The sequence below is a fragment of the Pygoscelis adeliae genome, unplaced genomic scaffold (genome assembly GCF_000699105.1).
Source record: "Pygoscelis adeliae isolate BGI_AS28 unplaced genomic scaffold, ASM69910v1 Scaffold42, whole genome shotgun sequence".
Lineage (NCBI taxonomy): Eukaryota > Metazoa > Chordata > Aves > Sphenisciformes > Spheniscidae > Pygoscelis > Pygoscelis adeliae.
The window spans coordinates 6,770,462-6,798,179 of NW_008824283.1; the positions used below are offsets into that span (position 1 = coordinate 6,770,462).

Here is a 27,718-nt window from a genome sequence, read left to right on the forward strand (position 1 = left end):
GGCCGGTCACCAGAGGGCGGTGGAGCATCGCCGAGCGGAGCGGGCGGCGCGGTACCGGCCCCGCAGGGCTTGCGCCTTCTCCCTGCTCCCCCGAAGCGGGGAGGGATTCCGACAGCTTCATTCACAGCCGAGCATTGCACTCGCTTATTCACTCGGGGTACCGAGTCGGAGGAACTTCCTTAAGCCGATACGGCAGGTTTATTTTGGCTCGCTGCTCGGAACTTATTTACTGAAACGGATCTCGCCATGTCACACACCTGAGAGCTGACTTGACGTTACCCAACTCCTTTCTTTTTGCAAAGGTTTTCATGCTTTGTGGTTAAATCGAAATAATATGTCTGAGCAAAGCAAGGGAGAGGGGAAAGGCACTGAAGGAAGAAGCCAAAGGGCTGCTAGATTTGAGCCAACTGCTTTTCTCGGGGGCACTAACAAACCAAGTCCCGGCTTTTGAGATTTTTCCAAGCTGTTAAGAAAGGCAGTCATGAATTTTTAGCCAACTTCCAACTGCAGTGTTTTGGGCCACCATCATTGGATACGATATAGTTTACAATATATTCTTGTTGAAAAAAGGGAGGAATTATGTTTGAAGTGTAAACATTGGAGTGTAAGCAAGGATTTTCAGGAATTTAATAATTAAACTTGCTAAAACGTAAGCAGTAAAAGGAGCCAAAAGACCAGTTCTATATAACAGAAAGATTCTTCGGGACCCAGGAATTACATCTCGTACTGCAGTAAGCAGTCTGGTGAGGGCCCATCTCGTCAGACATTCATAGAGTGTACTCACAGTCTCTACAGGACCTTCACTTGAGTCTTGTTACAAACTTGATGCTGAGAAACCATTTCAGTTCCCTTCCAAGTGTAATCGCTTCTGGTCCCTTCAAGTACGTATCTTGAGGGAAAGGAAGTAATGCGCAGCCAAATGCTGAGGGTTGGCAGGAGGATTTCGCTAGATCAGCAGTGCAATGAGCAGATCCCAGTCGGAGCCGGCTGCCCCGGGAGCCCCCCGGGTGCCGAGGAGGGGTAGCTGCCATCCCGCGGTGCCCTGCCTCCCAGCAAAGGGGAGACACTTGCTGCTCCCCAACCAGCAGCACCCCTCACCTTTCTCGCCTCCATTACACTCGTCTTTTCATAGCCCAGGTTACACATCTTGCGCAATCCATTGCCTTGCTTTCCTCAAGGTTACCCTCACTGAGGGCTGGCCGTGGCATCCGATCGGATTTGGCCAAAAAAAAAAAAGAGGAAAATACTGGGCATGTGAGGAGAGCCCAGCTTCCAAAGCTCATGAGAAGGCCCCTGGGTCCAGAACCTTCTGTTCCCTCTGTGCCCAGGTGGGAAGCTCCGAGCTGCCCTCACAGGGAAGGGAGGCCACTAGAGAGGGCTCTATAAAAGAGTCATTAAAATTTCGTATCACAGGGAGCTGGCCTCACCTGTCAGAGCAATTCCAGCAAGATGAGCCAACGGACCCATTGCAGAGGGCAGTGCACACAGGCCATGGACATGGCCTCTGCCAGGGGCTTAGACACCAGAACACAAAGAAATGAAGGGAAAGGGATGTGTATTAAACATAAAACCCCAGGGAGTATATGAAAGAACTGATTTCCACTCTCATTTTTGATCTATTTCTCTTCTCCCTCCTATATTTTCTTTCCCCTCTACTCCAGCCCCAAGCACAGAGAGATGTTATAAACACCGACTCCCCTTGCTCTGTTACCCATGAGAGATTTAGAGCTGAGCCACTGTAAATATGCCAGTGAACAGAAATGCGTTAAAGGATTAAAGCATTCAATTTGAACTTGTAAAATTTGGGCTTCGGGGTTAGGTTTTTTTCACTGACGTGTAATATACCTTTAGTGTAGACAGCAGAGAACAGCAGGGCAGAGAAGTCAAAAACAAAAATAGCTTTAAGTATCACAGCAAACCATGTCACTGAGGAAATGTATAACCATCAATTATGCATATGAGGACATCAATTCATTAGCTACAGTCTCCAGGTTTTCCTGACCTCTGTCTTAATGGGGACACGCCTCATTTGAAGCGCAGAACAAAGCAAACACAAGGATGGTAAGTGACTGGGGAGTGAAGGCCATGGGGAACTCTGAACTTAGATAATCTTTGAAAACATTTGAAGTAGAAGGGAATAAGCAAAAATACGTGTCCAAAAGAGCTTAAGGAGCTTGCAACACATGGGAAGAGCAGGCACCAGAGAAGAGGTACCAAAATCAAGAAACACGAGGTGAGAGCTGCAGGGAACCGCGTTGAGACGTTAGCGATTTGGGAGCTGTGAAACCCAGACTGCGCCAGGCCGACTTCAGCTATTGGTGATGGTTTTTCACCTTTCCAAGCTACAGTTACCTCCTGCCCTTAGTTCCAGTTATAATCAGTCCTTGGCCTAAAATAGATTTAAACTTCTCCATGGCAACAAAGGCAAAATCATAACTGGAGCAGTGTTTGTGCTACCTCTATAATAACACATCACTTCAAGCACTGTCATCTTCAGAAGCCAAATAAAGACCACATGTTGAGAAAAAAGTATGAAAAATGCTAATGAAACACAAGGCTAGAGAAATAAGAGATGAAAGAGCTATATTAAAGCACTCAAGTTCACTTTCAGCTTAAAATACTCTCTTTTGTTATGTTCAATCCTGTTTTACCTGATTTGAGCGTTACGTCTCCTAGGCTGAGAGCACTCGACATTAATTTTTTTTTTTTCCTTGATACCTCCATTTTAATTTGCTTGGTTTTATACCTTTTCTCCTACTTACAACTCTGCAGACCACCCAAATAAACCATCTTTCTCTTCTTGGTGTTTACAGCCCTTAAAAGCTGGCAGCTGATTACTGTATCTCCCTTAATGATCGTTTGGCCAGGCTATGCATATCTAATTTCCAGTCATAATTCAATTCCTGCAGCACCCCTGCCAACAGTGAAAGTTATTGTATTACAGACCTTCTAAGGGAAAAGCAAGGACCTTTTCTATGCCCCTGCAACACGCAATTAACACGATCCTGACCCCTTTCCCTAGATTATTCATAAAAGGGTCAGATTCATGGCCAGGGTAAACACTCCGTGTTTGCAGTGAATTCTCACAGTGCCCCTGACGTGGGCAAGAGGCCTGACACCTTCCTCCAACCGCACTGTTGGGGAGCTGAAGCCCGCACTGGTCTCCTACAGTATCACCATGTCTCTGCAGAGCTGAATGCTTCATTCTGCTAACTGACAATTTGTTAAACGCAGGCGTAATGGCAGTAAAAATAGCTTGACCGACCTCTTCAAGTCCAAGGCCTCTCCTGAATGACAGATCACAGTGTCACTGCCTTCCCATCGAACTCCACCAGAACAAGTTTGCACATCGTGGCGCACCGTGTATTGCGGTGCAAAGAGCTACTGCATCTCGGTATCTTTGCTGTAACATGCATCATATAAAATAACAAACCCAGTAAGTACAGAGTGTAAAAACAATCACATATAGATTCTGCAATGCTATTGGGACTCATTAAATCAGTTATCCTTAAAAAAAATGACACTGCAAACAGCACAGAGGAAGGCAGGCCCTGGCACAGCAGCGGGGCCAGCGACAGCACCGACTGCCACGTGCTCCCCAGCGAAGGGGCGGCGCTGTACGGGTACGGCAGTGTGGCACACACCAGGACGTGCAGCGGCACAGCCCCCCTGCTCCGCCAGGACTCGGAACAAACCCGGGTGCTTGGGTTTACTTTTTAGCGCCGGTATCAAACACTATTGAAAACAGCTCTGCCATTCAACTGGATATCAAATCTCAGGTTCTGATGAGGAAATCCACCAAGTGTCTTCACAGAGTCATTTTATTAGGGGCAATACTTTACACCATCTATCCCCTGTTCAGCTGTGGAAAATATGAAGGTATCTGCCATTTAGCAGCAGGGACCAGGGCCACTACAGAATACAATTAAAAGTGCTTCCAATTAGAATGACAGACAGACAATGATGGGTTTTAGCTGAAATTGGAGGCTAAGCCCCAAGAAAAAAAAAAAGCTGTGTCTATTTAGAAACCTGATACATGGTCAGGAAAAGAAATTGTTTCCACCTCATGTGTGGCAACATACCTACAGTTTTATGCCTCTCTTTCCAGAAAAATAAACAAAATCCATCGCTATTTGACAACCAGAATAGCAGCTGCCATACCCACTGGGGCATGCTGGCGAATGCGGAGCTGTGGCTCACATTTCTATACTGGGAAGAAGCACTGAAATAACTGTGCACAGAACGGTGCCGCACCTCCGTGATCGCCCTCAGTGCCAGTTCTGCATGCACGTCTTCTAACAGAGACTGCATCGATTGAATCCAGAGCCTGGCGCTTGGTATAGACGGGATATAAATCTATCACACATGGTACACATCTAAACTTTGTGTTAGTCATCATGTTTACAAGAAATTTACAGGCAGAAAAAAATAAACATGTTATATTAGCTTGCTACGTTTTGTTGCAAGGCAAAAACCTCACAATTCAAGACCTGAGCCAGTCATTAGTGCATAGTCTATAAAGTCATTTTGACTATGATTAGGTTTATTCCATCATTGTCTATGATGAGATTACTTCAACCTTCCTCTGATGTAATCAGTATTAACAAACTTTGGCAATATAATATTGGACTAACGACCTGTGCTATAGCAAGAAAATACCTTTTAAAGTACATTTGCACACCTTTCTCCTAGTTACTCACTGGAAACAGAGTTCAGCACAAGAGTGTGTTTCCAACACACAGAAACCAACCTGACTGCTCAGAAGGTGGACTGACATCGGCACTAATTTATGAGGAGTTGCCAGGACCACTGTCATGGTTTCACTGATGCTCTCGCTAGAAGAAACAGTGAGGCCATGTTACGGACCAACTAATGACTAAATCGGGTTATCTGCTGGGGTGAAAGAAATAGTTCTTATTTCATAATTACTTCTGGTTTGGCTGAGCAGTTTTAAGGCTTGAACTGAACTGGCTAAAACTCAACCCAGCTACTGAATTTAACAAACAGGGGAAAATCTTCATTTATAATGTGGGTTTCTGCATTTTCAGCAGCAATTTTCTTTCGATGATCGAGCTATATTATTTTTAGTCATAGTCAAATCACTGTAGAGAACAACTTTTGGCTTCACCATTCATTTTTACATAAACCCAAGACTACTTTGAACATGAAAACCAGCAAGTACCTGTAAGGCGCTGAGCTACTTCTAGAGCTCAGCAAGCTTCCAAGGGCAAACATCTTCCTTCTTGATGCTCTTGAAAATACTTTTGAATGGTCAACACTCTCCACTGCAAAGTAAAATCTCATAACTGTGAAGGATTAACTTTCCATCATTAGGTGTAATCCTCTGACGTGTCCAATACAGTCAGGAGAGAGAGGAGCTGCATGGGGCCAGGGTGCTGTGAAGTTAGACTCTAACTAGAGGCTGAACTCAGGGTATTTTAACACATTGATTCATTTTGGGTGTGTTCCCCCTGACACTTTTGCTTAGCTATGAACTATCCCTATCTCATCACCTCTCATTTCTTCTTGGGATTAATACTGGCATCTTGCTGACTTCATTACATTTTTATTATCATTCTGTGCTGAAAGAAATCAGCATTGTAATATTATTGCACTGAAGTTCTATGTACACGTGTGTGCTCCAGTCCTCTGTTTTGCATAGCTCTTCCTAAATGGCTGCTGATCAACAAAGCAGCCAGCGGGGGTGGACACAGCGTATCCGCTCCGGCTCCCCTTCTGTCCCCTTCAGCTGAGAGAAAGCTGCTGGGAGACACAGGTGGAGCGTGCAGAGGACAGGTATGCAGTGACTACAGTAACAAGGTACAGACCAGCTTATGGGTGTCTGTTTTAGAAAACAACTTCAAATCCATTTGCTTAATGAAATACACAGGCTACTGACAGTTTGCTTATATGTTGTCTATGCATTAATGCCAGCACAGTCTGCTTAAAAAGTGATTTGGGAGGAGTAGGACTGCCTCCTGCCACCTGTTTGAAGTTGATTTAGGTCTGCAGCAGTATTCTGATTTTTTTAAAAAACAGTGATAAAGGTGACAGTGATGGTGTAGATGGCCACATTCCTAATCAAAAGGATACAAATAACATCTCTGCTTTGACTTCAAGTGGTCATAATACAAGTTAATCCAAAGAATTAGGTAAAATGGCATGAAACCCTTTGTGGCAGAGGAGCAGCTACTGAGTTGATTGCCTTCACAGACTGTGGGGTAAGTTCTCCAAAGTTCAATGGTGAGTGCTGAGGAGAAGACAAAGCCAAGCATGCCCCTGCCTCAACCATGGGTCTTTGGGCAAGTCAGCAGCCCGTGCATGCTGGCAGCACCCGTGTGTACTGGTGCAGCCTGGCCTCTGTTGACAGGGGACATCTGAGTGCTACTTAGACTGATAGCCCCGGATTTTGAGCCCTGAAAAAGGTGACCTGGGACTCAGAGAATGTAACTTCTATTTCTGTCTCTACCACAGGGCAAGTGGCTTTAGACGACCTATTCCTAACTTCCCGTACCTGGTACACAGACAGGCCAACGCCAACTTGCTTTGTGAAAGGTTTTGCCTTTGTCTAATAAAACATCTCACTCTGAAACACCCTACACATGTGTAAGGTTAGAAATAAAGCTGTGGGTCTGCAGCACAGTGTTTCTGGGTACTCAGATATTACACTGAAGAGAAGGAGCTAGGCGGAGGCGAGGAGAGAGAGGAGAAACTGTCATTCTTGCAAGAGATACTGAAGAGATTTACAATGAAAAAACATTAATTCAGCTTAACAAGATTTTACCTGCTAAGTCCTCAGGCAGCCTGAAGGACAAAACTTTACCCTTCTTAAGCTTCATCTCAGCAGAAGAAAGTTTCTGAATTTCATGAAAGCAAATATTTGATTCTGAACCTAATGATAAAAGTTAGATGACATTTTAAGGTCTCGGCCTTACATTTTCACTGTCCTACTACACAAAAATCCAAGAAAAACTAGAGAAATGCGATGTTTGTAGTTTGACAAGAACTTGCACGCTTGTCTTTTTTTGTCCAATTCAAATACACCAGAGCCCTTTATAAAGGCAAAATATAATTCATCTGTCCTTTGCCTTGGCTCATGCAAGATGTATAAGTACATTCAAATTTTACAACTTTTACTGTGCAGGTCAGAGATTAATACCGGTTTCTTTCATTATATTTGATGCAAAATCCCTAAGGAGTACCTGAAAACATAAGAGTGTGTGATAGAGAATAAAATGAATTGCAAATATACAGAATTGTTAAGAGCTCAGTGATGTCTCATAGAAATCCCTGAAAAACAGTCTATTTAGAGACCATCCAGAAGTATCAAACAGGAATCCCACCGGGGGACAGGCACAGCACAGGCTGCAGACTAGGAAGGTATTAGGAAGGAAAGGACCAGTCATGCAGTGAGCTCTGCAAAGAGATTTTTGGTAAAAACTGGGTTTGACAAGCTCTAATAATGATCCTAAGAATAATTAATGCTTTCACTCCTCCAGCACACTCCTCCCTAGAAGGCAGTGAATTAATGGTGAAGCCTCCCGGGCTTTTTTGCAGATAAGCAATTGCAGCTGAAGAAAGGTGATTACACAAAAATCCCATCTCCCATATCTTTGGAAGGTGTGGAAGTTCTTCCATCACCAAAGCAACCGTTCAACCTCAGCACCAGAAGCACGGAGAAGTCTACGAAATCTGAGTAGAGGACTGAAATCCTTGAGTACTACCAAGTTCAGTTCTTTGGAGCGGCATGGCCAGGGACCTGTTGCTGGACAACGAGTGCCGGTGGCCTCACGGGCTGCTCCCCGGGCTCCAGTCGCTATGGACAGAGGTTGAGTGACGTGGAACAGCACGGGGAGTTTGCAGATGCTGCCGGGGTGAGAGCCTTGTGCTGCTCTACAGCCTGGAGGGAGAAGGGAGAAGGAACCTCACCCTTCGGAGACCTGCAGCACATTTCTGAAACACTTTTTCTATTTTTTGTGCATTTCTGTACTTTTTGTGCACAGAGAACCAGATTTAATTTGTCATCCCACAGTCATGCCATATGAGGCAGATACAGTAAGAATTTAAGCTCCCTTATTTCAGGCCTTTTGCTTTAACCACAAGAACATCCATCTATGCTATATAAGAATTACCCAGACCATGAGAACTGCATGATACAATCTATAAGAAATATTTTTAATGATGTAGCATTTTTGAAAACAGATTATGCAAGGATAGTTTTAAAAGGAATTATAATGTAATTTGGGTGTAGGCTCTGCAGAAAGACAAATGCAATTTTCCTAACTGCCTCCTTTTTCACTGCTGTCAGGAAGTCTGCATGAAAACATATGATTTTACACCAATGACATCTGCATCTTGCTCTTTACCAGATATGACAGTCTGTATGCAACATGGCAATCTGGGAACTCTGGAGGGAATTACATCAGTAGTTTGTGTCAAATTTCTATTTTCCATTTCTTTTGGGAAGGATTAATTTAGCATCCAAATCAATATGACTGTGTAGTAGCATAAAACCTATCAGAAAAAGAATTACAAGTAAGGTCTTATCTCTGGTTCAAGGAACAGATGTAGGAAAGAAGACTGAAAATAGGAGCTCTCCCTACAGAATACAGTTAAACAGATACCAGTATCAATGGCTGAATGCTGAAACTACAGAATTACATGCTCTTTGCTAATTCAAACTTTTAACAATTGGAACATGGTGGTAAATAAAAGCAGCACATTCCTCATCAGTTGGTATCTTTAAATTAAGGTAGGGTATCTGTGTAAAAGATTTACTTTATTTCAAGAACTCACTGTTGGCTCAGTATTAAGTACTGTCACACCATGGAAGAGTAACTCTCACCAGTGCAGAAACCAGGAGGTCAATAAAGCACTCAGAAACAGATTTCTGTTCTCATTTGTGCATCTATAGAATAATTAAATAGAACAAAAGAAAAAATAAATAGGAATCCTACTTAAAAAATGGACCTTCTGTGAGATGTTTACTATGATGTCCAGGAAACTGTTATTCTGCAGCTTACAGGTGAGGAGTTCTAATAACAGACCTGTCAGCTTTTCTCTTAAAAGGGCGAGTTCAATCATTGCATATTCATGCATTAACTTGTATTTCTTTCTAACTTGATGATAAATGACAATGTATTTTAGGTAGTCTTTTCCATTGGACATTTGCTGACCTTTATCTGACTAGAATGAAAGAAAAGTTCAATGTCAGCTTTAACCTTTCTATCCAAACATACCAATAGGAATGAATACATGTAAAGCAAATCTGAATGTACAACGAGTTAATCTTGGGCTTTTGCAGACTATCTTTGTACTGCAGTTCTACTTAAATCTGCTCAAAGGAGCAACTAAGATACAGGAACGGGTCCACTCCAATACCCAGAGACAACCTGCCTTCACAGAGCAGATAAAATGAACTGCTCTTTCCTGGCACGCCTGCGGTCCGCTATTATGCCACACATCCCTGCCCTCAGTCTCCTAGAACAGTTTTGCAAAGTGAGGCCACCCACAGAATACACTACAGCAGAAGTTCAGAGCACACACACCACGTGTCTGGCACAAAGCTTCACCCTGGTGCTATACTAAGGGGCCGGGGGAGAGTTTTGCGATGTAACACGTTGCGTACTTCATCCTTCCAGCACCCTTCCGCTGAATACTACTGAAAGCTACCACCAAGTGTGCCTTACTCGCTGCTGGCTTCCAAACCTGTCTGACAACAGGTTTTATCTTATCCCTACAGGGTATTACCTGTATTAGCCAAGTACTTCGCTAATTTTACTGTTCTTAAGTACTATTAATAAATCTTATCATGGAGACTGATGAAGAATTACAGCTAATGTGGCTTGCCAATGACTTCCCACATCCCATCATGGGAGTACCTGAAATAGCCAGCAAAACATCTCAGTTACAACATGGGACCAGGTCAGTTATAGATTTCCTGCAGCTGTAGCTGGCACAGTTCCCACCAGGCAGTATTTTAAGGCCTCCTCCTCTCTTGGCAGACTCTTCTGAGGACAAACAAGAGCCAAAGCACTGCTCATCTATTCCGAGAAGTGGACCCCTTTGGAGGATAGCAGCGCCTGATACTGCCCGTGAAAATTAATCTAATAGTCTTTCAACAGAGCTTCTCCAAGGCAAACAGTCCACTCGTGCTAAGATTGAGATTTAAATGAGGCGTCTAAACAAGACAGCAAGGAGTATGCGATAGAGAAGGTAAACTGTTTTACCAATGGTGAGGCTAAGATTTGAATGTTTCAGGTTCTCCTAGTAACCTTATTTTTAATGAAAAATGAAAAATTGTAGAAGTTGCTGAAAAGAGTTCCCCAAATTCTTAAGGTTTAGGTAAAATGCATCACACTGAATCAACATTTCACTTCATCAAAATGCAAGTTAGGAAACAATGCAATTAAAAGTACAGATAAACTCATGGGAGCCAGTACCAGGTGTAAAAGGACTTTAATTTCCCTGGAGAAAGCCTCTAAAACATCCAGAAGGTATTAGTGACACAACGTAGAAATTCTGGCCAACACCTGAATAATGGAAATGATTGACCGTTGTCCAAGCTACCAAAGGAAATGGGGGAATTTCCATTATTTGGTATTTCCCTGTCAAAACTCGGTGCCAAGCTGGAAGTCATGTCTTAGCCAAACACAGCTTACGCCTTAGCTAAAAGTCAAACAGGATCTACAGGGAGGTCAAACCAGATCCACTCAAGCCTTCTACCCTTAAATACTATGATTGCAAGGACAGAAGCAGGTTTCCCCCGCCTTCCTCAGCCCTTAAGGAAAACAAGTCTTTTAATCTATTTAGAGGCCCTTTTTGACATTCTTTAGCTGCAGTTTTTTTCAATCTACCTAATCTTTTCCCATCAAGCTCCATGCTAATCCCATTTTGCCCCACTCCTTAAACTAATAAAAGATTAGAGTGACATTTCAGAAAGGGCATCGTATTAAGCAGCTTCTCTCCCATCTCAACAGATCACACAGTACAAAACGTAGTGAACAGGCCATTAATCTTATGGTAATGAGGTGTCAGTCTGAATGGAGACCTCCTCCTTGAGCGATACGAAGGGCGCAGGAATAATGAGGACACTGTCGCTGGCCATCTCTGGCAACTTTGCCAGAAGGCAGCAGATCCACAAAGTGTTGTTGTGATGGTGGCAACAGCTCTTGTCACCACACCACTCTGCCCTTGACAACGGAGAGCAAGCATCCACACCGATCCATCACCCCCTACGCTGCCCACACGTAATGAGCTTTTCCCTATGTTCTAATTAGTGGCGTAAAACTGTTTAACAACTTCAGCTTTGCTCTAACATGAAATCAATTAGGATTAGCAGCCACACACAGAGAAATTTTTCACACCTATCCAGCTGGTGAAAATCACTAACAAACTACTTTCTTCATTCCTACAGTGCACAAGTCATTGCTCTTCCTGGTGACATCCCTGCATTGGTATTATCCAAATTTGCTTTTATACAGAAAGAATTTTCTCATTTTCTTAAACAAGTCACCATTCCCCTTAAAGAAAGCTCTGCGCAGCTACCATACTTCTGAAAGGCTCAGGTTTTATCACGTGCTGAGAAAACTTTCCAGAAAAAGTACAAGGCTCGTCCTGGCTCGCGATACTTGGCGGCATCCTTTCACTTGCTCTAATAGGATGCTCTTCCTTAAAGAGCAAGGCGGGCTGGGAAATCCAGCTCTTCTGCATACACAATGCCATGAGACTGCACTGAACCCAAAAGGGCTCCATGTGGTCACAACTGCATGTTTACACAGAACAAACTGGAGCAACAGGGCTTAAAAATAATCAGAAGGGTGTTAACCTGGGGAGAGAGCTGCTGAAGGAACAGTGGAAGACATGAGCAGCACATCGCTCATTCCTAGGGGAATGCCTCTGTGCATAGGTTTCACTTGTACATTTGCTTTTCTTTCTTGTGACTAATGAATAAAAACTGTAGGTTTGGTATCCCCGGAAGTCAAGTGTCTGAAGGTCAAATCGCCCTACAATTTACCGTTGTAATTTGTGCTTTTTCATGGTTTGTGTAGTTACTACTGATATAGGTAAGAGTCCTTCCAAAAATATTCACCCTGTACAGGAATTCAGCCCTTCTCCTCCTATTTGACACAGTCTAATCCTGCAGTCGCACAGTCACTGTTCTGTCTTGGTGCAGTAAATTAATGCGAAATATCAACATCAAAGAAAGTGATTATTTGGAACTATTTCAGGGACAACATTCACCAGAAACTAAATCTTTACAGTAGATGACAAAACACAACATTTTTCTGCAATCACAGTAGGACACAGTATCACTGGTATTGCCAATAAATGCCAATTTTTAACCACGCAGCCTCTAGCTTTATTCTGATTTTCTTATCTAATTACATACATGAAAGAGATACAGTGAAGTAAAATAAAAGGTTCTTCTCCCATACACATTTCTTCGAAAAATCCTACCCCTCCATCTTTTTTGGAAATCAACTGTCTTGATAAAGCTTAGCTATTTACCTGTATACTGTGGTAGGTGGAGAATTCAGTGTGTCGTAGATGAGCCTCACGTGTCCTTGGTACAACTCCAGAGCCAAAGGATCATTGTCTCCTTTGTATAACAAGATGCCATTGTCCTTGTCCGTTGCTACCTGTGAAACATGAATAACCAGGTAAAGTTGCTTGAGAATGATTAAAAAAGAAATAAACCTATATTAAAAATCAAACCAAAATCATATATGCAATTCAAATATGATTTAATAAATCATATATATGAGCAACAAGGAGAGCAAGAGCCATGAGACACAAAAAGGTCTTGGTGACATTGAGTGGGCTCACACACAAACAGGTCAGCCTCCCACTAAGGGATGGCTCCCTTGTTTCAAATGAGAACTAGTTTTCAGGAGGTGAAACCTGTGATTTATTTGATGCCTGTCAATAAACTATGGCTGTATTTTTGGCGACACATGAATTTATTTCTCAGCTACTACCCCAGCTTGAAGTGGAGGTTTAGAAAATCAACGCTGGCAGTAGGAGGAATGTGTCGCAATTACAAGCAAAAAAATCTCTGCAGGCACTGATCTGTTCACAGACTTTTTATGAACAAAAAGAAGGGAAGAAGGACCTGTCCCCACATCTAGCATAACCGTGAGTTATGCACTCAATCCGAGTTATTGGCAAGTCATGTTGAGTTCAAATGGGACATTCAGAGAGTCAGGAAGAATAGAGTAGCCCTCGTCCCTCTAGCTTTGACGTACATTAGGGAAAAAAAAAATCTTGAACACTGAGTCAAAAAACAAGGACTGCACTTTCCCCGTCTCCAGCTCTCAGATATCCCTATAGTACAAAACAAAAAAAAATAAAAGAAGAAACAAAATGGGATTTTTGGATACAACCTGCCTGTCATTTTCACGGTACATATTTCTTGAGATTTCTTGCTTATTTTTTCACAATGGCTGTTAAATGCCAAAACTAAACAGCATATTTAAAAATCTGTTTGCATTTATATATATATTTCAATAATATTCTTTTGCCTTTAAAAGATTTTTTTTCTTGAACACTTTTTAATAAGATTTCCTCTATCTGTTCTTAATAATCAATGTTGTATTCTAATTTTAATTCACTAGTGATTAATTACTGGATGCAAGAATAATATTCAGCCTGGGAAACAAGAAGTGAGAAAGTCATCTGCATGTGCTTTCTGTAATAATCAGTTTTATTCTTCAAGCTATGGCTGATGTAACATGTTTTGTACACTTAAGAAGACAATGTCCAGATTTTCAGCTTTCAAGTTGACCTATAGTGTTTGGAGCCTTTAGGAGCCATATTTTAGAGTGCCCATATTTTAGAATCTCTTTTGTGATACTAAATAAAAGGGAATTTTGAAGAAAACCTGGAGTTTCAAATATACATTAATCAGCTTCATTTTCATATGAACTGTATACTCAAGCTATTGAGAAGTTATAGATGAATTATGGAATTTTCTCATCAGACTAAACTTTGCAGGAACCACCCTTTAAAAATCTATTCCTAATGTGGAAATTTGGTCCTTTTTCCCATGTCTTGACATTGGTATTTTAATTACAACCAAACTCCATCAAGTAAGCCTAGAATATGATTTCCAACTGTGGAACACAATCTCTTCAAATTGAGAAAATAAATGCAATAAAATAAACATACAGGGATGATTTTCCTTCTCACATCTTTTGAAATATTATACTTCATTTGCAGGTATAGAAATAGTCCAGATTAACAATCAGTGGTCTAAGAAAGGGTGTGTCATGTCATACATGTGCTCCATGCATCTCTTTATTAGAAAACGTACAAAGCTAGAAATTATTCCCTCATTTACTTTGGGATATTAGGGGAAAAAAAGATCACTTTAATGCCTACTAGATTGGGAGTGCAAATAATTTCCAAATCGCTTAAATATCATATTGGACTAAGTATCCAAAATACCTTTGATCCACAACCACAAAGATGACAGTAGTGGCATGGCACCTTTAATATTTATTTTCCATTGCCTTCCGAGCCTTAGACCTCAAACCAAATTTAGGCGTAACAACAGGACCGTAACAAAATCCCAGGCCTTTTATCTACTGAATGTGCACAGTAAAAGAGTAAGCAAAATATTGCCTGGGAAGGCCATTTAGAGCAGCCTCTTTCAATAAGTCTCCTAACATTAAGCACTAATTTCTACAGGATGAAACACAATGCTGTAAATCAGTAAGACGACAAGGAGGTTTGCTGAATCATCTCTAGTTACACTGCCAGGCTGGGAATAAGAGCGGTGAGGTTCTGGAGGCAGGATATGTGTCCACAACGGTACAGTGGTGCATTAGTTGCTCCTTAATGTTTCAATAATTTTAGAGGAGACAAGTGGCTCACAAGTTGTCTCTAACTTTGCCAGCATCTTGGCCAACAGACCCTGTTCCTTCAGAATAAAAAAATATATACGTGTATATGTATTATTGCTTAGAAGAGCACTGGGCTGGCAACTGATGTTCTGCGTGACATACCTGGAGGGATATGTTTGCCTGAGGGCGAATTTTGGCTGATGGCAGCTCCACATAGGAATCCTTCCCAACAAAGTTGACCGTGATGAGCTTCTCGCACTTCTGCCCAGCAAAGCCAGCGAGGCAGCGGCAGACGGGCTCATGGTGCACGACGATGCACTGGGCCCCATTCTGGCACTCGTAGTTATCACATGGGCTCGTCTGGAGCAGGACCATCGGCGGAGGAGTTTCACAGAAAAGTCCACTGTAGAAGGTAAAGGAAAGGAGAAGTGGCCTCAATTATCACCATTTTTTAAAGGAAGGAAGCACTCTCCGATGCTGATATTACACTACTACTGTGGAATAGCAACTCTGAGATTCAGCTACCATGTGCTCACTTTACTGTGTGAAAGCTATACAGCATAGTGCTGTATGGAAATTCCCACACTCGGTCTGAACAAGCCAGTTCAAATACGGAAAGCAATTTGTACTGCACTTTGCACTGGTTATTTAGCTCTTCAAGATACAGCAGTCTGTCTAAAATAGCTTTCGTCCCACATTGTGCCGTGCAGACGTTCCCAGCAAAAACTGGGAGCCATTTAAGCCCAAACCTGAGATTTCCTCACCTGCTCACCCCGCCATCCAGAAACATGCACCACTCCTCAGCCAAAAGTCCCCATCCTAGGCTTTGTGACTTGAGACTACCTCTGCTGGTGGTAAGCAAGGCGAAAATCCTCTATTTTTAGGGGTTTTTACAGCCTCCTCACTTGCTTTACTGTATATCAGTGAGTGTATCATCAACAGATGGACAACTGCTAAAAAGTCGCAGAAGCAATACACTGGTACCATACTATTTGATGGGCAGCTGCCCTGAATTGGATGTTTCTAACAGCATCAGGATCATCAACTTTATTTTAGCTGAGTTTGTGGTTGGCAATGTCCTGGATCAGAAAAATGCAAAGGAGAGGAAGATCTCCCAGAGTCAGAGGTAACTGAAAACCAAATGCCAGATCTGAGTACTTGTGAACTCGAATCACATTCAGATCTGGAGGAAAGCGCTGTGGGTCAGTCTTAACTATAGGAGAGGCTGAGCAAAACCCACATGTAGGAACCTCTGACCTCTGAGGCTTGGGCCGCATCTCCCAGGAGTACATCTCCCAGGAGCAGCGATGGCTCAGTCCCCAGGCTGCCTTCCTGGATTCAGCATGGCTGCACACTTCACGGGTTATTTGCTGGAATGACTCAGCTACACCGACGTATTGACACCAGCAGAGAAGGAGCAGGGAAAAGGGAGAAAGTGCAAAAAGCTGCATTTGTCTTTCACAGTGGTGTCATGTGTCAGACTAAACTGCAAAAAATAAATGAAAAATCTCTGCCCAGTACACCCACTGGGTCTGTGCAACCAACGGGTACTGCAAAGGGACCGGGCCAGGCTCTCTGGCTGGCTGGCCGCACACGGCATGCCCCTGCACCTATACCCCAAATTTCTCATTACAACCACTGTCCAAACCCAACAAACCCTTTCTGTAATAATGAGAGAACATAAACTCTTTGCACCAAGTTCTGTGACTGCTCGAAAATGTGTATACAGTAAAATGATGAAAAACTGGTAGCTGGTGAGTAGGGAGCGTGCGTCAGGCTGTGCTGCGGGGAACACCACGGGGATAGCTGCGGCGAGGGCTGTGGGCGCAGGCTCCTGCACCATCTCTCTGTGTTACACAGCGTTCGTCAGCACGGGGGCAGAGGGCTTGCCAGGAGAGGATTGTGGCAGACCCATTCATGCAGTGAATAACCCATCAGCCCAGTCCTGGAACAGTGAAATCCCACACGTCCCACTAGGAATTTCCTGCCATTCAGGGAGCACTTTGTGGAATAATAGCACTCTTAGAAAAACAAAGCAAAAAAATGCCCAAAACCTCACTCCTCTCCAGTAAAGCAGGTGAGACTTGGAAGCTCAGTGAATTTCTAGGCAACATTCCTAGATACAATTAGAGTAGAAACCCAAGCCATTACCCTACAGTAAATAGTACCGATACAAGACGTGCAAGAACAGCAAATAAACCAGCCACAACATACTCAAGACCAATCTTGCTTAGCCACAGAGACCAGAACCTGCTGCCTCTGTAACAGAAGGAAATCGAGATGACTGCTTTCCCTTTTACATTTTCTCATGTGAAATTTTGCACGGAGTACCATGGCTCTATCTTTAGCGCTATGTGGAATGAGAGCCCAAACCTCTCCCTGTCCCTGTTCCCTGGTCTGCCTCTGGGAAACATGAAAGAGAGAGAAATACACAACAAAATGGGCTAAATCCTGAACTGCATCAAAAGGAATGGAGTTGCTCTGCTTTTCTTTCATGTCTCAGAGAAGAGACACAGGGTTTTACATTACTACTTTTACAAAAGGCGAACTTGAAGAACGCCTTGAAAGATACAAACATTTGGGATTTACACCTCGGAGAAGGCCAGAAAAGCTCTCCTTTCCCCACTATACAGCATGGAATACCCTAACCAGCTTCCTAACTTTGCCCAAATCACCGTGTTGGCCTCATACATGGTGATGTGGGTATGGCAAACAAAAATCTGTTCCACAGGAATAAGCATGAGGAGGGTGAAAAACACTGCTGGGGATTTCCAAGGCCTAAAGCACAGCGCTTGCGCTGGCCTCTCGCTGCTGCCCTGTGAGCACACCCTGCAGGGACTGCCCTGCTCCAGCCTTGGTGTCACTAGGGGTTGGCTGTGCTCATGTACACAAACGTGCAGATCTTTCCTTCTCAGCCAGAACCACCTCTTGGTACTTTTCAGGATATACTGCATTTCAACACTTTCCTCATTGTATTGCCCTAAACTTCCTTTATGCACCACAAGGACGGAGTGATGTTTCACAGCCAGCCTCCCCATGCCCATCCCATCGCTACCTCGCTGCTCTAAGGGGCAGGGAGCTGTAGTTAACAGGGACCCCTTATCACCCCTCACTGCCCGGGTGACACTTAGTGCTGTAAGTGGGCACAGTCATAGGCTGCTAATACTATCAGCAAAGGGTCCGGGGCGGGGGGAAGCAAACCACTCACCGTCAGCCAAGTGGTAAATATCCTCTACCAGAATAGCATAATCTTGCATAGGGACAAGCCAATCTATTAATTTAAAGAAATGTATCACAAAAGGGTAATCTGGCAGGCAATGCTGCTGGCAATCAATAAACCTCATTTACTTTGCTCCAAGGAGTATTTGGAGGAGATGTACAGGGTCAGTACAGTGGGCAGCAGTGAAAATGGGAGCACGGCAGGCAGTACAGTGTGGGGGAATAACTGCATATGGGAAATGGTTGTCTTTGCTCAGTCTGTTTCTCAAAGTAAATTTGTTCTTGGGAACATTTCTTTGCGAATACACCTAAACTATGAATTAGTTACAGACTAACTTTCCCTTCCTGAGCGAGACCCTTTGGTGCAGCTTCTCGGTAGAGCCCCACAGGCCACCCCATTCCTGGAAGGTGAGCGCAGCACCTTGGGGGGCATAGCACCACTCAGCAAGAGGTGGTTTGGATTCCCCTTTCCAAGAAAACCAGGGAATATTAAAAAATAGCAACAACCTCATGGGAAGATAGATACACAGAAAGCAATTCTTGCCAAGTTAAGGTAGTTACTGTAGTAGCTGCCTACCAGCACAGCAGTCAGACCCAGCCAGAGTTGATGAGCTGAGGACATATCAGCGCCACATCCCCATTGCTAGCCAGGCACTAAAGTGGGCTGATTGGAGCATTTTCCTGTTCCAAGCCTGGTTTCATTACGTGTGGGATCTCTCTCACCAGTGCAGGGCTTTGCGGCTGGCTGGCAAACATGTCAGGAGAGCCAGCAATGGGATCAAACTAGGGTCGACCCCACAGATGGCTGTCACCCCTGGCCTGATGTCAGGTGTAATTGTTTTCCAGAGGTGACTAGCAGAAAGGAGCACTGCTAACCCAGCCCGTTAACTTTGTTCTACCTAATGCCAATAATTTTGTTTTGTCTGTGAACAACAACTAGAAAGCAGAAGGGAAGTCAGTGTATATAATTCTAATTTCATGGAAGTTAAAAAAAAAAAAAAAAAAAAATCCATGTGACCTGCAGCAACCTCCACTAACAGAAAGCAAATGTTGCAAGAAGCCAGTGTGTCTGTGCTTGGTGCTGCTCTGAAAGATTCTCTGAGCTCCCAGTATGGCTCCTGCACAAGCCTTCCTTGCTGCGAAACCCCTTCAGTGGGTGGCTTTACAAGTGGAGCTGCCCTGCTACTGGCATCTAGAAGTTACATTAGCAACAGCGTCTGTCAAGGCCTTTTCTTTTTATTTTAAAATATTTTTTAAAATATATTTTTAGAAATAAATAATACCATTTATTTCCCCAGCAGTGGGTTGTGGAGCACAGCCTGACTTGCATAGCTTGGCCAAGTCAGTTCTGCCTGGTACGATCTCATTTATTTAAATAATCACTGCTGAGTTTCTTGCAGCAAACTATCCCCGTGCGGAGCTCTGAAGCATCTACACAACGGAGGAACAGTGCTTTCTATTAAGCTCAGCAGTCTTAATGTGTGCTTCCCCACTAGAGCAACATTTATTAGGACAACACTACTGTGAGGCTGATTGCTAGAGGGAAGGTTTGTTAAGTTAGGTTTTATCCAATGGGGTTCACAAATTCTCAGAAATGTTTTCATCTGCAGGGGGTAAATGAATGTTATTTTGGGAAGAAAACACTGAAAACTTTTCAGGAAGAAAGCGTATTATGTAATCGCAAAAGGTTGCCGAGTGATAAGGGAAGGTGCTGCGTGGAGCACAACTACATGTGAACAGTGCATAGGAAATGCTAAGGTGGGATGCGCATGTTGGTACTATTGCTCTCTGGGGCTGCCATCAGAGGTGCGTCATTGTGCATATGAGGCCCTACATTGTTAAGAATTACCGGACTGCCATTTATTCAACCGTGCAAGGATGTAAGTTTTAGCATCCTTATTAATGTGTGACTCCAAGTGGCTTTGACGTACAGCATAGTGACAACCATAAAATTGTTATAGGTCTATGCAGTTATTACAACAGCATAAGCTCCAGATAACTGGGAGGTCACTTTGGAAACTCACTGCTGGGAAATGATTCCTGATACTTGGCCAAAAAACTTTATTAATCATCATCTTAGGTCTCCTAGTTACCTTTGTCAGACCACCCCTTGTGTTCTCTCCTTTTCATCAACACTTGCAGCCTTCAAATACTTGCAAAGTTACCTCCTTGCCGCACAGCCCAGCGCCTGAGGCACACTTCGTGAACAGTTGAGTCTATAACCCTGAACGTCAGAAGCCTGAACTCTGTCAATCACCATCTTTGCAATTGCAATCTTAAGAGGGAAAAGAAAAATCAGAACCCCCTTCAGAGCAGCAGGCCTTTAAACTACAAAAGGCTGGAGGCACGGAAAGCATAATGAGCAGATCATATTTTGTTAGCAGAATTTTAATCCTGAAATCAAACAAGATCAGGAACTATTCTGCATGGAGAATACAAGGGGCTTCAGCTTGCTCTCCGCCTGGGCAGAGGGAGCCTGTTAGTGCCCACTGTGATGTTTTTCTCCTAAAAGACCCTTGCTCCCTTGCATCTCGCACAGGAAATTTAGGAGGTGGCATGGACTAGTGCAAAAAAAAGCAAGCAAGCAGGAGACCTCAAGTTAATCCTGGCTCTGCTGTTGACAGGCAGCGGGATTACTTTGCTTGCCCAAGTCTACCTTGGGCTATGAAGTGCTGTCTAAGCTAGTAGTAGAGTTTCAGAGCTTTGTGTAGAAAGATGTTTCCTCTTCTCGGAGGACTTTTAATGGAATGACCCCCCAGTTTGAGCAAGGGAGCAGGCTGGGCTGGTCCAGATCCTGCTGTTGAAGTCCCTGGTGTGAGATCAGCCAACCCAGGGCACTGCCCAAATTGCCAGAAGAGCTGCTGGGTACACAGGAGAAGACCCAGGCCAGTCTTCCACCTATCCCTGCTGCTGCGCTCAACTGTGTCACAACTCAAAACATCTCTGCCAAACACTGTGACATTGCCTTCCTGGGAAGAAAAACCTCACATTCATCACTGCCTAGTGCTGACACGCCTTAAAAATCAGGGGACCTGCAGCAGAAGTCTCCCAGTCACTACCATCTCATGACAGGCTCAAGTTACCCTTGACTCCAGATATGGCTTTGCAATCCCATTTCTCAACCCTAACAATTAGATAACATTGAGTATTTACAATTCCACTGTGGGACAGCCACTTGTTATCCTTGCCAGTTGCCAATTTTCAAGATCCCTAAGGCCATCAACAGGATTGAAGCAGAGAATGAAACATGGAGAAAAGGGTATGAATTTGAAATTGAGAGGATATCTGATATCCTGTAAATAACAAGTCTGATTCTGTGAAACCACGGGCTGACATCATGTTATATATCAATGCCTATTCAGGGAAGGCTGGCTGCTTTGCAATAAAAATGTGTGTTGAGAGGGAAAAAACCCCAAAAACCAGCAAGGATGAAAGCAAGAAGAATGAAAACAGTTGCAGATACAAAGCAGAGGAAATGATTTATAAGTGTTCATGCATTTTCTGCTTTGTCAAGACTTATCTTTTCAGGTACTCCTTCTTTGTCTCATGTGTGTATTTTGAACACAGAAAAGGTTTAGCTGGAAGGAAGCCAATATCCCGCCTCAGGCAATGATTAGTGAATCCATTTGGAGCAGCACACTTATCTTTGACAGACAGAGAGATTTCCAGGAGTCAGATATATTGGCAGCTGTCAGAATCAGAGTCTGGAAATTTACAGCCCAAATCATACTGAGCCCATCCACCAACAGGCACAGAGATACTGGCACAAAATCTTCAGACTCATGTTTTCTTGCAGCCAGGTCTGAGGGTTCATATATGTAATTTTATTATCCTTTGCTCACTCTCGCGCATGCAGAGATTATCTCCATATAATTTATGTGAGTGTATTACCTAGTATTTTACCAGGAAAGGCTGGGGCAGGCAGGCAGGCAAACTAACACAGCACTGCACAAAAGGCAAATTGCCGTTTTCAAAGCAAGAATCGTCAATCCCCTGTATTCGGTTAACTCGTTAAGACCTACTTTGGCTACAAGATTTGAAGCACCGAGCCGTCCATTCACGTAGGAATGACAGATCGATACCATATCTCGAGGCTGCTTAGCTCTGAGGATGAAAGCAATTAAAGAAAGTGCCCCAACACTATGTACAGAAGACAGTCCGGGGGAGGAGCTGACTCTCACGTACCTGAAACCCTGAGGACAGATGCAGGTGTAGCCATTGACTGCATCTACGCAGACAGCTCCATGGCGACACTTATGGCCCACACAGTCATCATCATCTATTTCACAGTGTTTTCCACTGTAACCCGGCAAGCACTCACATCTGAAATACAAGAAGATCGCTGTTAATAGCTTGTTTCAACATTCACAACAATAGCACACACAGGCAGCCTAGCACCAATCTGATTTGAGATGGAAAGGTGTTAGCAATTACTCTTGGAAACATCAAGCACAATTCCTGCCATCAGAAATGCTCAAGTCCCTCCTGTCTGTCTGCAGGTGAGGTTCTGCAATCTGCTTAAATTCAAGCCGAGCAAAGCAATACCATACTACTGCTTTTCCTCAGCCAAGTCTGTGGAGAAGGGTGATCATATAGTGGTCTCCCAGTTATGCTAAAGATGACAATATCTTCCCTAACCTTACAGACTCAAAGGGCAATATTCTGCAAGGGCAGTTGCTCTGATGTCTCAGACTATGATTTTGCCAATGTCTGCACGCTGCTGAGTGTCTGAGGTTGGCCCTGTGCAGCTAGACAGAGCACAGTAAGGTTCCACCTTCCAAATGGAAGCAATCTGCAAGCAAGCCATAAAGCTCAGCAAATTTAAAGGAAAAGACCATCCGTTTTGAGACCACCACCTGTTTGTCATTCATTTGCAAGGCATAGCAAATGTTGCTGCAACTATGAAAAGCTGTCTTTGAAGCCTGTCCTTTCTTGTGGTGGCACTCAGGCGAAGCATATACCTGCTGCTGTGGGGTAACACCATTCACAGGAGCAACACAATGTACCCTGGAGTGTACCTTTGGGATGTACCCAAACCTGCAGACATTTGCTTTATATTTTATTTTATACAATTCTCAAGTTTGTTGTACCAAGACTGCATCAGCATTTCTATTACAAGCCTTGCAGAAGTTTATAACCTGACAATAGAAAATGCATCCCAAAGTCTCTGACTTGGAACAGATCTTTTGGGATTGCTGAACAGCCTCTTTCTGAATCTATAGTGTAGACAATGTTTAGTCATGAACACACTTTAGTCCATAAAACACATTTTACTCCTCCCAGCTGGATGTTACTGCACATCTGGAAAACAAAAGGCGCACTTAAACCAAACCAAAGGAAGAGCTACAGTTAACTTCAGCAATAAAAAAAAGGTCTGTGCTCTTGCTGGAGCCCCTTGTTTGGACCCAGCGTGCTTGCCACCAAGAGCCAAAAGAGGAGAGACATCACAAAGTAAAGGGAGGCGGCATCAGGCACGAACCAAATATTGCTCCACCAACCTATTCTGCTGGCCTCCTCCTCACTGTCAGCAGCCTGGGGAGTAAGTGCAGGAGGAGGCTCCTTGTGGAAAACCTCTTCAGAGGAACTGGACACATGGGAGCTGATGAGGAAAGATATTTCCACTTTCCAGGCAGCAGTTATTGTGCTGAATTTGGTTCCGAGTGACAGTGTGTTTTGGCTCCTGGCCTCTCCCCAGCTCATCAGTGCAAGGCAGCGAGTTGGAGGAAACTTGCCAGAGTGCAACGGTGGGTCCTGTGTTTGCTAATGACCAGTGAACGGCTGCCACAGCATCAAGACTTCAGCAACCATCTAGCTGAAGTACTGAGAAGAATGTGACCTTCAGTCTCCATTTCAAAACATGGCTTGTGACTAGCTAAAAAAGGAGGAAATAGGGCAAAGCCTAGTAACCTGCAGGTTGTCGGATGGATAATGTTATGTAGATGCATATATTTTCTCCATCCTCCCTACAAGAGAGGCCCCCGTCATGACCCTCCGCAGCCACAGCATGGCTGATGTTCCAGCTCTGCACGCCTGAATTGCTTTTTTACACCTTGGTGGCTCAGGGAATACTGTGATTAACATAACGGAGATGACAAAACAGAGCAAAAAGTGTTCCTTCCCCAAACCATAAGAAGTAGGCAACATTTTTTGGCAACGTTTTAGTCACACCTGCAAGCAAATAATGTCAATCAAAAGGCTTTGTGGGGGGAATTGGCAGCTTTTAATCCTGTTGCTTTTTATTGATCCCTGCAGTCCTAATATAAAGTGATGTAATAATGAACGATGTGCAGTTCCTTATTCAGCGCTGCCATGCATCAATTTTATGATGTGTATTGGCTATCTCAGTAATGACAGAACCACCACTTTTCTCTGCAGGGCTGCATTAAATCAGCATTTTAAGCTGTCAGGTAATAATTCCAAGCTTTAGAATAATAAAGTATATTTATACCATGCTCCAACATCAATACAGTGAATGGAAAAACATGCTCCTTTCCTGAAGTTATTTTTTTAGAAGTAATTTCATTGTGTTAAATGGTATTTTTTTGTTGATTTTTGTTTTATTTTGTTTTATGGCATACAGAAAGCTACCCTTCTTCTGTAGTAACAGCACAACAAAGATGTGGAGGCTGGAAGTGAGGAAAGCCAACTGCAATTTCGGCTTAGAAAGCAAAGAGCTCTGTGCAGCCAAGCACACACTGAAATAGCCCAGTTTGCTTCCAAGCTTGGCTTTCCCTTTAGAATCATGGAATTCCTTTTGGGTCAGTCATCTCTGAGCTCTTAGTGTGTCACATCTAGGCTGAAGCTATCAAAAAATGCATGTCTGGAGCCTAGCAGGTGAGAAACTCAGCCACATGAGTGCCTCACCCAGCCTCCTCCTAGAAACCCAAGGTCCACCCCCCCGGGGAATGATGGCAGATTAGCTCCATCCCTCTCCCACATAGTGCCAGCAAGTGACTGAGTATCAGTAAAAGTGTGATGAAGTAAAGGAGGAGGCGAAGAAACTTTCATATTCAAATTCTGGTAAGAGAGTAATTTAGATGATTAGATCAGTTATCTCATTTCCTAGTGACCATCTGACACCAGTACAGTTGAAATCTTGTTTTCTGCTACAGTCTTGTAGTGATGGCAACATTCCCAGTACCAGAGAGAGCTCAAAAACATGTCTAGTGGTATTTAAAATGTTGGCCTATCCAACGGGATTTGCATCTGCGTGCACTCAATGTCTATTGTATTAAAGCCGTGAATCATGGCTTCTATTGCAGGGCCAGAATGGAATTTCCCTTTCCATATCAATAAATAACTTGGCTTCCTATTTTTTTTTTTCCTGTCTTTGTCACCTTTTCCTCCCTCTGCAGAGTTGCAAACTGACTAGAGCTGAAGGCAGGACAGAGACTGACTGGTGTCCTTGCTGCTTGGATATTCTTCACTGGTGTGTCCTGCTCACATGCCAAGGGCACAAGCCTAACAAGTGGATGGTCAGCTCAGGACCAAGATTGAATCCTGCCATTCATATTCCCCGCCTCTGTAAGCAGAGCAGAGGACTGGTGCATGAGCCTGACTCATTTTGCATGTGGCATTATACTGCACCAGTACGTGCTAAATGTATGGCACATCACAGGTCAGGGGATCAAACTGCTCAAGGGATCAGCAACAGCACAGGACCAGAGGTTGTTGTTTTTAATGAGACCCAGCAGCAACCACACATCACTGCAAAAGCTGCTGAGGGGTCTCAGCCCATTTCTGAATGGTTTGGTGCAACTAAAGTATGAAAGAAAAAGCAGTACTTGGACAAATCTAAGTTCAAGGCTGGGCAGGCTCCTTCACCTCTCAAGTCTGGCCTGCTAGAAAGCAAAATGAGACAGAAAAGTAAAGAAATTCTGGATTTTTGTCTAGCATTCTATGAATAGTGGGAAGAATAATGCAACAAACAGTAGTAGAAAATACTTACAAGTAGTTATTTAGGCTCCCCTCAAGGGTTAATGGCCCCACTGTGAAGAACACTTTTCTAGCAAGCAAGCAAGAAGAAGTGTCTTATTTACTCAAATTATTTGGGTGGCAGGTATGAAAATGCGTCCAGCAAGGGTAAAACCATTCAGGACCACAGCTGTCTCCATCCCTTCATACGTCTAGCAACATAAGGTAATTTGAGTTACAAGCCTTTGCCTCGTAACGTGTTGTAGCTACTGGATTGGCTGAGTGATGGATTAACTGGGAATGAAAGCTGGAAAGAACATCAGGGACTATTTATGTACCGGTACACACCTCCTTATCCAGTCCCTGTGCATCATTTCAGGAACTGTCCTAATCATTTAACAGTTTCATCTTCTTCAAGTGTTGGAAGCATTTCTGTCTGGACGTTTTTCACCCAAAAGACAGACTTGAGTTGTACAGACTGACTGTCCAGCACAGATTCAGCTGCCCTCTAGCTAGCCAGCATCTCTAAAATTTTTGTTCGCTTCCTTTGAACTATCCTGAAATGTTCTATGTATTAGTTTACACTATATTCTGACATGCTGGTTGCTTCACAGGACACAATCTGACACCAACTGCAAGTTACCAGGAAGACCAAAGAGTGCTACTGTCTCTCCCCTGTGACATGCTGGGTGTGCTGGGTGAAGGCGTCCCTCGTCAAAACCCCAACCCTCCCTCCCAGGAGGGAATCGGTGAGCCCCGGGATTGCATCGTGGCTGTGAAAACAGCCTTAGTGTAAAGTGCAGAATGCAGCTCACACCACATTGAACTCTCTTGAATTTGTCCTCCTTTCTTACATCTTTGATTCAAAGATCTTTTCTTGACAAGCTTTCCATAGAGCTTTTCAGTTGACTGTCTCTCTTTGCTAAATTGCTCTGAAATTCCCTGTTCAGACAAGTGATGAATGCTGCTACTATGCACCTCTCAAAACACCCGAACCCTCAAATCTCCAGATGTTTTACTGCCATTTAAAACACGAGGCTTTACTTTGCCCCTGTGAAACAGTCAGTGTCATTCCCAATACGCAAATGCAAACACAGGAGACTTCACAAAATCTAACATCAGCCGAGCAAGGCTCGCTTCTATAGCCAATGGAAGGCGGCGGCTCCCAAGTGAGAGCCGTCCAGCTAAGCTGTTTTCTGCTGCCACCCAGGTGAGGAAGTGTGGGGAGAGGAGCCCCGCTGCTGTCAGGGATGGCCTTTGCCAGTGCACCCCAAGACTGCAAGCCATCCCGGAAGACAACAGCTAAATTGGGAATACAACAGAAGACTCCTGACCTGCAGCTTTATGCTCTGGCCCCAAGTTTGTCCTTCCCTTCTCAGTAGTTAGAATGGGGACTGGATTTTAAACACTGAGCCAGCATGGGCGGAGGAGAGCCAAGTTACATGTTAAGGCTCCTGTTACGCTGCTTGAATTGATGGATGCCCTAAGGAACACATAAGGAAACTGTCCTTAGTTTCTGAGGCAGGATAAGATGCTTTGCAGTAACTGTTCCAGAAGTACTCCTTTTGCCATGCTCTATTCCAGAATAATTTCTCTGCTCCGCAGGTACATCCATTATTTTCAAGTAAACCACAGAAAGCTAGAAAAGTATGTATGGTTGCATTAGAATTAAAATGTGACATGGTCTGAAGTATATGTAGTCTTGCACTATTTGCATTATTTTTGATGATTTTTACCCC

The 27,718-nt window shown here is 43.6% G+C and overlaps 1 protein-coding gene across 1 annotated transcript in view; it reads right to left on the reverse strand.

Annotated features, from left to right (window-relative positions):
* SLIT3 (slit homolog 3 (Drosophila)) overlaps positions 1–27,718 on the reverse strand; it is a 260,861-nt gene that overhangs the window by 10,720 nt on the left and 222,423 nt on the right. Inside the window, exons 27-29 of the mRNA XM_009318576.1 lie at positions 22,251–22,388; positions 15,009–15,249; positions 12,511–12,641 (exon numbers count right to left, since the gene is read on the reverse strand). Coding sequence (XP_009316851.1) covers positions 12,511–12,641; positions 15,009–15,249; positions 22,251–22,388 — 510 coding nt within the window. The remainder of the gene's footprint in view (positions 1–12,510; positions 12,642–15,008; positions 15,250–22,250; positions 22,389–27,718) is intronic.